Consider the following 11,545-nt stretch of genomic DNA (forward strand, 5'->3'; position numbering starts at 1 on the left):
GGCCCCCCGGTATTCCGGGTCCGAACCCCCGGGTCGCCTCTGCCCTCGTTCAGCCTTGCACAACCCCGGCCTTCCCCCGGGCCTTCGTATCTGCCTTGGGACCGCTTCTGGGCGTGCGGTCCCCGCGGCAGGGACACAGAGCTCCTGTTTTCCTTCCGCTTTGAGTTTTGTTTCCCCATCCTGCCGCTGCTCCAGCGGTGCCTAGTCATATGGGATGCGGATCCAGAGGCTGGAATAGCCACAGTGGGGATGGCAGCATCCCAACCCGCCTCCCCTTCTCCTGTGGTGCACAGCTTGCTCCCCATCTCCCCTCCCTCAATTCCAAGCTAAGGCCTGTTCTGAGGGCAGAGGGGAAAAAGGATGCTGATTGTCAGCCCTGCTTTTGGGTGAGAGTAGCTCCCAATGGGGCTTGTTGGAGACCTGCAGCCTCCTGGAAATCTGGCTGTCCCCATTCCTCTGTGTCCCTGGGCACAGGTTGCTCCCTGTATCAGAGGCAAATACGACCTTTCCCCTTCAGCTTGTTATTTCCAGCTGCTTGGGTGAGTAAGAGCTGTTCTGCTGCCATAAGCTCTTTTGGAGGGCACATTTCATTGAGACTGCTGACAAAGGAGCCAGGAGGCTGGACTTTGGGCACTGGGGCGAGCTCTGGAAGCAGGAAGGCTCCAGCGTGGCATGTCCTTGTAAGCTGTCTCTATGGCGAGGTGAATTAAGCAAGAAGCAAAGAGGAGAGGCTCTTTGCAGCCTTTGGCATCATTCCTGGCTCTGCAAGAAATCCCACGGTGCCCTTTTGACCTGACCTACGCCAAACAGATCGATTTAGCACGGGGCCATGGGTCGCAGCTTGCCAGCAGCTGGTGCAAAACACTTGTGGGTGGAGGAAGCTGAACCATCTACTCTCGTGGCATTGCAGATTTTGTTTTAAAGCAACGGTGAGAGTTTGGTTGTGGGTGACAGAGGTAGCTTTGCTGAGGTAGCTTTGTGTTGCCACTGTCTGCTGCTGCTTGGTTGTTGCTTGGCTGATGTGCACCAGGTTGGACAGGAGTAGCCTGGGTTGTGTTGGGGCTGCAAGGAAAGGGGTGGTTGTTGCCTTGTTCTGCTTTTGAGTGCTGTGATGAGCAGCCATGGTGCAGGGGGCAGAAGCAGAACAGGCAGCATGAAGCGAGATGACAGGGTGTTGCATAGGACACCACTGTGTTGCCCAGAGGAGCACCATCACCAGGGCTGGCTGCCTGTCCTGCCAGCACTGGAGTTTGGACCCGTGATGAGGAGTACTGCATTTGTGTGTGGTTACCTGTGTTTGTTAACCTGGCTCCGAACAGGGAAATGCTCTATTTTCCTTGTGAGCAGCCTCGTTGGCAGTAGGTTGTTCTGTGAAGCCTCTGCAGGAGGTGGGTTTTTTTCAGGCGAGGGTGGGATTTGTGGCTGGAGGACATCTGTAACATCTGCTACATTTCAGATGGGGCTTTTGCCTTCCCACCCTCTGCAGCTAGCCAGGCTGGTAAGAAGAGTGCTTCAAGCAGAGGTTCAGACCTTTCCCTTTGAGACCTGAGCCTTGCAGTGCCTGCTTTCCTCTTCTTTTATTACTCCCAGCCTAGTAGACTGCAGTGCCCAGAAGGTCTCCTCCTTATTGCTTCTTCCTAAAACCAGCTCTGCTTTTGCTTCCCTGAAAATGAGACCAGTCCAGCAGCCCTGGAATGGTTGTTCCTGGTCTTGGAGAGTTGCTGAAGCTCTGGAAAAGAAAAGAAACTGGGCTGATTGCTGTGGCATTCTGCCACATTCCAGCAAAATGATCAATCAGAAAATATCCTCCATGGTGTCTGAGTGGCTTTTGCTTTTCCTCTGAGGAAGAGGGATGTGGGGGCCGAGCAGCCCCAGTCATAGGAAAATGGTGCTGGCAGCCCACAGGGATTTGCTGTCACTTTGTGCATTCCTGGGAATGTTGCACACTGGGGTAAGGAAAACCCCGTTCTTCAGGCTGAGCTGAGCCCCCACCATGGACCATGGGATGGGAATTGCCAGGCTGCCAAGCTTGTGGCTTCAGAGGCTGGTCCGCACCCCGGGGCTCACCGCTGTAAGCAAAGCTCCAGCAGAGCCAGCCCATTCGCTGTGCAGGATTCACATCCTCTGCCTTTGTATCTTCAGCTGTTGGTCATTTTAAAGCAGGAATCATTTCCTTCTGCTGGTTCTATGTGGTTGGCGTGATGGTCACGATGCTGGTGGCCGTGGTGGCGATGCACATCTTCCTGGGTGATGGTGGGGAACAGCCCGGCCATGGCAGCACGGTTCCAGCTTGCTCCCAAACCGCAGCACAGCTATTTAAGTATCCCCCTGCTTTGATCTTCCCCTGAGAGTCTCCCCTGCCCTCTCGTTCTCTCCTTCTAGTGAGTTGTCATAAGAATTTACTACCTCCAGGTCTCGGTGCCCTGCCTGCAACCATGGTATCTGGCAGCCTCTGTCGGTGGCTGGGCACGGAGTACATGAGCTATAGCCGTGGTCCATGGCTGGTCCTCAACCCCCTGAGCTGTGGAGTACTGTCAGATTAGCTTAGAGACTGTTGATGGGCAAAAAGAGAAGTGTTTTCTGGTGGTATGTTGGGTTCTTCTGGAGTTTATGGCAGTTGTGATTTCCCTGTGTTTCTAACCATCATTAAGTGCTGGTCTGTAGCCCTCTCTCTCCCATCCTCTGGTGTTTTTATTGGAACATGAGATTTTTCACTGCAAATTTTACTTCTCAGAACTCTTAAGGAAAGACTAAACCAGGACTGGGAGCAGTGACCTGGTCCAGGGTCCTGTCCACAGGATGACAGCTCCTTGCAGAAATGAGGCTGTTCCTTGACCCTGGGCAACCCCTCCTTGACTCCAGCAATGATGCTGCAGAAACCCTTCCCTCTTGCTGGGTCTTGTTTGCTGGTGAATTCATGGCTGGTCTGTGCTTCTGCCAGCTGGAGATAGTGCAGTTCCTCTCCCTGGCTGCTGTTGAAAGACAGCTCCCATGGCCCCTCTGCTGTTATCTCCCTGTTGGGGAGCAGACCTTGAATAGAAAAATCCTTAATAAAACCTTGAGAATTGGGAATAGCAAAGGCTTCTGGTGGCTCCATCCAGCTGGATGGAAAGAGCTCTGCTGGTCAGCAAGGTGGTTGATGCAGCTGACCTGGGTTTGAGTGGCCCACGACCTTCCACGTGTGCTGTGGGCAAGGCAGAAAACCTCCCAGTTTGGGGTCTGGGGGGCTGGTATTTCAGGAGGGCAGCTCATCCCCACCTTCCCTGACCCATGCTTGGGTTCATCGCAGTGGAGGACAAGTATGTGCCACAGGATGCTCGCTGCAGGATTGCTTTGCTAACCAGCTCCTCCCAGAGCCCCGCGTTTGGGATCTGGAGCAGCATGTGGTGACCAGTCACCAGTGAGAAACAGGCTTAGGTTCCCAGCCTGCCTGTGACACTGTCCCCATCCAGGGGCCAGGCAGGTAGTGTGGCCAGGTTAGACAGCGCTGGGAGCAGCCTGCTCTAGTGGAAGGTGTCCCTGCCTGTGGCCAGGGTTGGAACTGGATGAGCTTTAAGGTCCCTTCAACCCATTCTGTGACTTCCCTGCAGTGGAGATGCCATCAGGTCCCTGACCCACGTGTGTGCCACCACGCTGGGCTCCGTCCTGCCCACTGGTAGGTCCCCATCCCATAGTGAGAGGCTGAGGGGGATTTTGTACCAGCTGTGACGATGCTGCCCACACCAGGACCCCCAGCATAGGAACTGCTTCTGCAGCTTCCTGTCAGCTGCTATGGGCTCCAGAAATAGCCCCTGCTCAGCCCATGCTGCAGCTGGGCAGCTCCTGGGATGCGGCTGCAGCTCCCTGTGGGGACCACAGGCAATGGGGGGCTTGGCGGCACCCGCAGAGCAGGAGGATGGTGAGACCCACCAACGGACACATGTCCCCAAAACAGGCTGCTGTGAGGCCACATGTAATTACCTGCTGCCGAGGCGGGTGTTTGTTGTTGTTCCAGTTAAGGATGCTGCCAGGTAACAGTTGTCATCTGGAAAGTCCCTGCTGTTCCCTGGCAGGTCACCTAAACCAGTGATCAGCCCAGATCACTCCTGGCATGAGCATTAGTCTGATGGTGAGATAGTTTAGAGTATGAGCTAACCCCCTTTCCCCTTTCAGAATGCCCCTCCTCAACCCTCTCCTGCTACAAGCACCTAAGCTGGTAGAAGAGTGCTTGGGGGTGCCCATGGGTGCTCCAAGCAGCACCCCAGCTCCACATGGCATCACCCCCAGGGCTGTCTCGGCTACTGTGCTGCTCCACTTTATAACAAGCTGTCATCAAGGGAGATAATTCACAGCTTATCACCCCCGGGAGATGGGCGAGACCTGGAGCCAGGGTTCTGCCCAGACCTCAGTGATAGGAAGCCTTAGGACACCCACAAACACAAGGAATTAAAAGGGCAGATAGCACGCTGTGTGCAGGTGGTTTATCTCCTCGTACTTTGCTCCCAGTGTGGCTGTTCCCTGTGCTGGATTCGGGAAGCTGTGCTGTTGGCAGATGGTTTACCTGGATGACTTGGGGAGCAGAGCAGGTCCCTGCCTGGGACCCTCTTGGTACTGCCCAAACCACCCACCAGCTGCATTTAAAGCTTTTGGAGCTGCAGATACTGCCCCTCCACAAGCAGCCCCCCCCAGAATTACCCTTTGGTGAGCAGGATGCCCTGGCGACAGTGCCCAGCTCCATGCTGCTGTGGATGGATGCTCCAGGGCTGGGTCTCCATCCCTCCTGGGATGCAGCAGCCTATGCTGTGACCTCCTCTGGGACTCCCAAACCCCTTGGGGGTGAGAGGTGAGAGCCAGCCCCGAGCGTGGCTGCTGGTGATGCCTCCTCGCGTGACCCTTCTCATGGCTGTGAGTCACCCCAGCACGTTCACCCGAGCAGGGCTGGAGGGGAAGGGGTGGGAAGCTGGCTGGTGAGCAGTAGGTCACTTCCATGGTGCCCTGGAGCCCTGCAGGGTTGGGACCAAGGGACCACAGCGCTGTCTGGAGCCAGGGGAAGGTGACACTGTGCTCCATTGCCTTGCAGGGATGCCCGGCTCGGAGGTAGGCAACTGAATGGCGGGCATGGAAGGGAGAGGACCCTACCGCATCTACGACCCTGGCGGGGGCTCGGAGGACAATGGAGCCGCAGCCTTTGAGCGGCTGGTGGAGGAGAACACCCGGCTAAAAGAGAAGATGCAGGGGATCAAGTCTATCGGTAACTGCTGCGTGGCTGGGGATGGAGTTTGCCTTTGGGGCAGTTCAGCCTGTGCCCATCAAGCCCAGGGGTTTCTTGCTCCATGTAGGAAGCTAGAAGCAGCTTGGGGGTCTTGGCACTGGGGCAGCAGTAAAGCTGTGCCCATCCTTAGGGATCAAGCAGGATGTCTGGCCTTCTTCATACAGGGGTGCAGAGGGAACAAGGCTTTTGCTGATCTTCTGGGGTGCTTTATGGTGGGATAAATGGCTGGGAAGAAAAAGGCAAGTGATGGAGCAAGGTCAGCTCCTCGGAGCCCTGCGGTGGCAGGTCGCAGATGCTGGGGTCTGTTCTGCTTTTGCTGTAAGCCCCCACCTCCTGCGACCCCTGTGGGGTCAGGCACTTTTCCCTGCTGCTGCTCAAAGACCCCAGCATCAGGTGCTTGGTGCAGGGACGTGCTGGCATTGAAATGCTCCAGCCAAGTCATGCCCCCCCCTTTCTCCTCCTTGGCCGCCTTCCCCCCACTTGCCGCTGGTTTTGCTTTTGGTCTCGTGACCCAGCTTCTGCTTTTAAGTCCCACTTCTGCAGCCGAATTTCCACCTGCCTCATGATTCCCATCATGTCACTATCACCCTACCTGGGACTGGGACCCACTTTGGGAGCCAGACCCCAAAGCGGGCAGGCTGGACCCCCTAGGTCCACCACCTAGGCTTAAATTTGTCTCTTCTGGGAAGCAGAGGAGACCTCTGAGAGATGCAGTGCTGCCCTCCTGCCTCCTGTAATCAGTCCTCTGTGTGTCAGCATGGGGGACTCTGCAGCCAGTGAGCCACTGAGCTTTGCCATTGGATTTGGCCAGCATAAATTGGATTTGGATGATGAAGACACTTCACCAAAGCAGGGGGCTTCTTGGTGTTGGTGGCTGCTGCATGGTAAGCAACCGGGGAAGGTGGGTGAGCATCCTTTCTGTTGCCTACAACAGGAGAGCTGCTGGAGGAGTCCCAGATGGAGGCATCCAAGCTGAGACAGAAGGCAGAGGACCTCGTGAAGGACAACAAAATGCTGATAGCATCATCTTCCTTGGAGGACCTGGTGGAAACTGGAGGTAGGAGACACAAGGGGAAGAGTAACCTGCTGGCTCAGGATCCTGAATGCAGGGGAATGGAGAGGGTGTGAAGAAGGCTTTCATGACTGGGGTAGAAACCATCCACGGGGTGTCTGCTCTCTGTGTCCCTGTGCCAGGCAGGGAGAGGTGCTGCTCTCCAAAAGGCTCATGGCTGCATCCTCTCCCCTCTCCGCAGCCATCGGCCCTGATCCCAGCTCCACACAGGCTGTCCCAGGCAGTGCCCAGCCAGACGTGGAAGCACGGAAATCTTCCCCAAATGTGAGTGTGGTGAATGTGAGAGCTGGTGGTGGTGTGGCCAGAGGGAAAGGCTCTCCATCTACTTAAAGCAAAAGGAGACAGCCTTTAGCCTTTAGAAAGGAGAAGTCGGCTTCCCTGCTGTGCTCCCTCTGCCTCTGTGTGGTGGGCATCCTGGGTTGCCATTCCATAGGGAAACCTGACCTGGCTGCCTCCCCTTGCAGGGATCCTCTTCAGACTTCGAGATCGTCCCTGTGGAAGCACAGGGGTTTCCCCAGGAGAGCAGGAGAGTGGTGAGTAGCCCTGGTGCCTGTGGGATTTGGTGGGAGGCTGTTTCAACCTGAAGATGGCTCTGGGGAGACCTTAGAGCAGCTTCCAGTGCCTAAAGTGGCCTACAGGAAAGCTGAAGGACCTTTTACAGGGGCAGGTAGGGACAGGACAAGGGGGAATGGCTTCAAACTGACAGAGGGGAGATTTAGATTAGACATTAGGAATAAATGTGCTGCTCACCTGGCCAAAGCAGGGAAGGGAGGCAATGTACAGGCTGCCCTCCAAGGGCAAGGGCTCCTGGGTACCTAGGCCAGGCTGCCTGGGCATGGGGCCAGCAAAGCAGCGCCAGCCAGGCGGGGACATCCATCTCCAGATGCCCCGTGACAGTTAGAGGAAGGGTTGTGATGACCCAAAGAGCTGTCAGCAGTGCTCTGACACCCGCCTCCTGCTGCCTGCACTGGGTGGGAGGACCAGGTCACCCAGCCCCATCATTGCAGACATGGTCTGCCCAGCCAAGGCATGTCCATGTGCTTCGTTTGGAACCATCTGAATGTCCCCGTGGCTGGCACTGACCTGCCCTGTCCTACTCTGGCTTTTTGTGTGTGCTGGAAGGGAGGGGAGGAGGGATGGGGGAGCCTAAGGGGGATGAATGTCAGCTTGTAGTGCACAGTGCCTGTAAGGGGACATGCTCTTGTTGCACATCCCAGTTTGCATTGGCCAGAGGGGCTGCAGGAGGGCTCGAGTCCATTCACACAAGTTTTCAGCATACCAAGGGCTGTTGCAGTGTCTTGGTGCTGGCTCAGCTCCCTGCCAGAGCCCTGGGTGGGAGATGAAGCTGATCTGCCATGAGAGGAGACTTTGCAGTGCTCCTTGAATTGATCTTGGATGTAAGGAAAAATTTCTTCACAGAGAGGCTAATCAGGCATTGGAACAGGCTTTCCAGGAAAGTGGTGGAATCACCATCCCTGGAAGTGTTCAGAAGCCATGTAGATGAGGCCCTTAGTGATATGCTTTAGTGGTGGTCTTGGTAGTGCTGGGGAACAGTTGGACTTGATATTAAAGGTATTTTCCAAACCTTTAAGACTTGATCTTAAAGGTCTTTTCCAAACTTTTCCAAACCAGTTGGTTCTATGATTCTATGATCTTATGGTGTTTCATCTCATCCCCAGGACTTTGAGCAGCCATCAAATGAGGATGCCAACCTATTGCCCCAGCTGCAGCAGCTGGAGAGCACACTGAGTGGCTGTGCCAAGGAGGCCAGCAAGGACCAGGTCTTCATGCGCATGGGCTACATGGCCTCCGAGCTCAAGCGCCTGGCCTCCAAGGTGCACAAGAATGAGCAGAGAACATCCTTCCTGCAGGTGAGGGCTGGATGGGCTCTTCATGGGGGTTTTCCCTTTTGGGGGTTGTTTTTATAACCACCAAACCCCCTTGTACACAGTGAGGTGGAAACGCACCTCCATGCCAGAGCTTGGTGTGTGGCCAGGCAGGCTCCTGCAGCTGGGGCCAAGGTCCTCATGCTGCTGGTGTTCACCCCCCCAGACGCTGTGTGAGACACTGCACAGTGAGAACAAGGAGCTGCGAACCAAGCTGGAGCGGGATCTGGAGCAGAGAAACCAGGCACTGGAGAAGCTGAGGTGAGGGTGGGAGGTGAGGAAGGGGACAGGGCTGCTTTGGGTGCTTCTTCCCACTGACCCATCCCTCCCTGCCCGCAGGTGTGAGAACCAGGAGCTCCGCAGAATGGTGACACTGGGCAACCAGGATGGTGGGAAGAGGGAAGCTGCCGAGCAGCAGCAGGTGAGGAGACAGTGTCGCCCTCAGGGAGGGCAGGGAAGGAGGCAGGGAGCCCGCTGACACATCAGCAAAGGTAGCCTCATTCTGATGCAGCTCCCAGTCTGTCCCAGTAGAACCAGTAGGGCTTCTCAGGGTCTCAAGGGGATGGGGAAGGTGGTGGGAGGGAACTGGCTTGAGTTTAGCTGGCCTCGGGCACAGCCTCCACAAAAGCCCTGAGGGTCCCCCCGTGCGCGTCCAGCAGAGCGGGGCCACGGTGGAGAAGGCGCCAGGCAGAGGAGAGATGGAGGCCAAGGAGAAGAAGGTGAAGATCCTGGAGCACCAGCGCAGGGAGGTGAGGACCAGGGAGCGGGGCAGTGCTGGGACAGCACCCAGGGCAGGGAAGTACTGCTGGAGCTGGGGTCTCCATCCAGCACCTCCTTGAGGTGCTTTTGCAATGGGGGGCAGTATGGGACCATGTCTGGCTCAAGGCAGGGGTTGGGCTCCTGTTCAGCCGTCCCCCTCTCCCTGCAGCTGCTGGAGGTGAACAAACAATGGGATCAGCACTTCCGAGCCATGAAGCAGAAGTACGAGCAGAAGGTAGGGCTGGGTGCTTGGGGGCACATCTCTGCTGGGTGCTGGCTGTGAGGGTATGGAGGAGAACAGATACAGGGGAAGGTTTTGGGGCTGTCTGAGCCTCGTTCTCCCCCACTGTGGCTCCTCCAGACAGGCCAACCTTACTGCTCCTTCCCCGCACGGAGCAGACCTGCACCAGGCGCGTGCCACCACCAGGAGCTGGCCGAGGCCCGCAGGGCACTGACTGAGCTGGAGTCGGAGCGGGAGCAAAAGCAGCGGGATTTCGACCGCAAGCTGCTGCTGGCCAAGTCCCGGATCGAAACAGAGGAGGTGAGTCCCTCGGGAAGGGTGGCAGGGAGCTGCTGGCACTATGGCCCTGGCTTATGTCCCCACTGGGCCCTGCAGGCAGAGAAGGAGAGGCTGTCCATGGAGGTGAGGGACCTGCAGCAGAGGATGCGGTTCCTGCAGGAGCAGCTGGCTCCAGTCACCAGGCAGCGGGAATACCAGGAAAAGGAGATCCAGAGGCTGAACAAGGTGGGGGCCAGGCCACAACCCTTTGCTGCAAATGATGTCTTTTATGTTCCCCAGCCTCTTCTCCTCTCTCAAATCCCAAACTGACCCTGATCAACCCCCTCCTGCCCAGCTCCTTGCTGAGGCGGGGGATCATGTCAGACAATGCCCACCACATCACTCCAGGCTCCAAGGAAAGGCGATCTGGGGGGGTCTGTAGTCGTCTTGCTCAGTTCTACCCACTTCCCATGTGCTCGTGGTCCTCCAGAGATGTCATGGGCACAGTGCTTTACTCTGACCCCCTGCTTCCTGCTTCTCCTCTTCCTCTCTAGGCACTAGAGGAGGCCCTGAATGTCCAGGCCTCTCCACCACCCATCTTTGCCAGCGCCATGGAGACAGCAGGGAAGGTGCCATCACAGGAGCTGCTGACCCAGAATGAGCTGCTCAAGCAGCAGGTAGGGCAGGACACGGAGTCACTGGAGGCAGGGAGGGAGCTTCAGGTCCTGGATCTCTGTGGCAAAGAACCCAGTGTGACCAGGAGCAGTCTGGTGGGTGTCAGTGTCGCGATGTTGGATTGGGGGACTGAGCTCAGCATCCTCCAGGCCTTCAGCTGGGAGGACCACAGCCATTGTGCCAACCCATTGCCTGGGGCTTGGTGTAGCTGATTGGGGCACGCGGTGATCAGGGTGCTTGTGGGAGGTGTCTGCCCTCAGCAGATGCACCCACATCCCTTCCTCCTGCCAGGTGAAAATCTTCGAGGAGGACTTCCAGCGGGAGCGGAGCGACAGGGAGAGGATGAACGAGGAGAAGGAGGAGCTGAAGCAGCAGCTGGAAAAGCTGCAGAAGCAGTTGGTCCTCTCCAACAACCAGGTGAGCAGTGCTGGGTGCCACTCGGAGCCCGGTGTCCAACCTGGATGTGGCCCCAGTGTCACAGCCCCCATACCTATCTCAGAGCAGGGTCTAAGGGGTGGTTTTGCTGCTGCTTTTCCCTGTCAGAGCATCTCACTTGTCTCTTTCTTCTGCCCCTCTCCTGGGGATCTGGGGGACACACACACCTTTCTGCAATGCATTACAGCAACCCTTGCCCCACAGACATACGGGTTGGCAGGGTGGGCTCTGCACTAACCCCCCTTGCTCTCAGCTGCGAGCTTCCAAAGATGACTGCCAGAGAGAAAAGGAGGAGAAGGAGAAGCTGAAGAAGCTGCTGAAACAGCACAAACAGGTGGGAATGGGGGAAAAACCTTTCTTAGGTGAGGGGCTGGGGGCTTCAGGCCTGCATCAGCCTCTTATGTATGTTAGAGTGGCAGCTCGAAGCCGGGTGATGGTAGTGGGTTGCCCTTGGGGATCTTCCCACCATCTCCTCTGGTTCTTCACAGGCGTCTGGAGAGAGGCTGCACCCCGAGCCACTGCAGGGGCCGCTGGGCCCTTCCTGCCCCGTGTACCCGTATCAGTACAGCCCCCCCGTGGCTCACCCCATGTACCATGGCTTTGAGGAGTGGCAGCAGATCCGGTACCCACCGGCGATGCCAGGGGAGCACACACCAGGACAGAACTTCCACCACTTCTCCCCGGTGAGTGTCTGCCTGTACCAGCAGTGGGGGGAGCAGAGGGTCCTGTGCAAGCAGGTCTGGGGCTCACTGCTGAGCGAGCAGCTTCTCCAGAGCCACCGAGTCGCTGTGCACATGTGTCCTGTTGGCACATGAATGCTCAGCCCTCCTCCTCCTCCTCCTCATGCTGCAGCAACTGGACAGAGTGCAGCCTCCTGATTCATGTCCCTGATAACTGGCTGTTCATGTTCTATCTCCTCTTGCAGCCCGAGTACCCCTGGCACCCGCCCTGCGCCATGGCTCCCCGCC

General features: G+C 57.0%; 1 protein-coding gene across 1 annotated transcript in view; it reads left to right on the forward strand.

Moving 5' to 3' along the window:
* The first annotated feature begins 5,054 nt into the window (after positions 1 to 5,054).
* Positions 5,055 to 11,545, forward strand: part of TNIP1 (TNFAIP3 interacting protein 1) — a 7,165-nt gene continuing 674 nt past the window's right edge. The window contains exons 1-16 of the mRNA XM_010020077.1: positions 5,055 to 5,230; positions 6,186 to 6,308; positions 6,505 to 6,587; positions 6,788 to 6,856; positions 8,003 to 8,194; positions 8,376 to 8,470; positions 8,549 to 8,630; positions 8,866 to 8,958; positions 9,138 to 9,213; positions 9,379 to 9,509; positions 9,585 to 9,713; positions 10,022 to 10,144; positions 10,434 to 10,559; positions 10,831 to 10,911; positions 11,066 to 11,260; positions 11,503 to 11,544. Of these exons, the coding sequence (XP_010018379.1) occupies positions 5,089 to 5,230; positions 6,186 to 6,308; positions 6,505 to 6,587; positions 6,788 to 6,856; positions 8,003 to 8,194; positions 8,376 to 8,470; positions 8,549 to 8,630; positions 8,866 to 8,958; positions 9,138 to 9,213; positions 9,379 to 9,509; positions 9,585 to 9,713; positions 10,022 to 10,144; positions 10,434 to 10,559; positions 10,831 to 10,911; positions 11,066 to 11,260; positions 11,503 to 11,544 (1,782 nt within the window). The 5' untranslated portion in view covers positions 5,055 to 5,088. The remainder of the gene's footprint in view (positions 5,231 to 6,185; positions 6,309 to 6,504; positions 6,588 to 6,787; positions 6,857 to 8,002; positions 8,195 to 8,375; positions 8,471 to 8,548; positions 8,631 to 8,865; positions 8,959 to 9,137; positions 9,214 to 9,378; positions 9,510 to 9,584; positions 9,714 to 10,021; positions 10,145 to 10,433; positions 10,560 to 10,830; positions 10,912 to 11,065; positions 11,261 to 11,502; position 11,545) is intronic.

Source organism: Nestor notabilis, unplaced genomic scaffold (genome assembly GCF_000696875.1).
Source record: "Nestor notabilis isolate BGI_N333 unplaced genomic scaffold, ASM69687v1 scaffold18488, whole genome shotgun sequence".
Lineage (NCBI taxonomy): Eukaryota > Metazoa > Chordata > Aves > Psittaciformes > Psittacidae > Nestor > Nestor notabilis.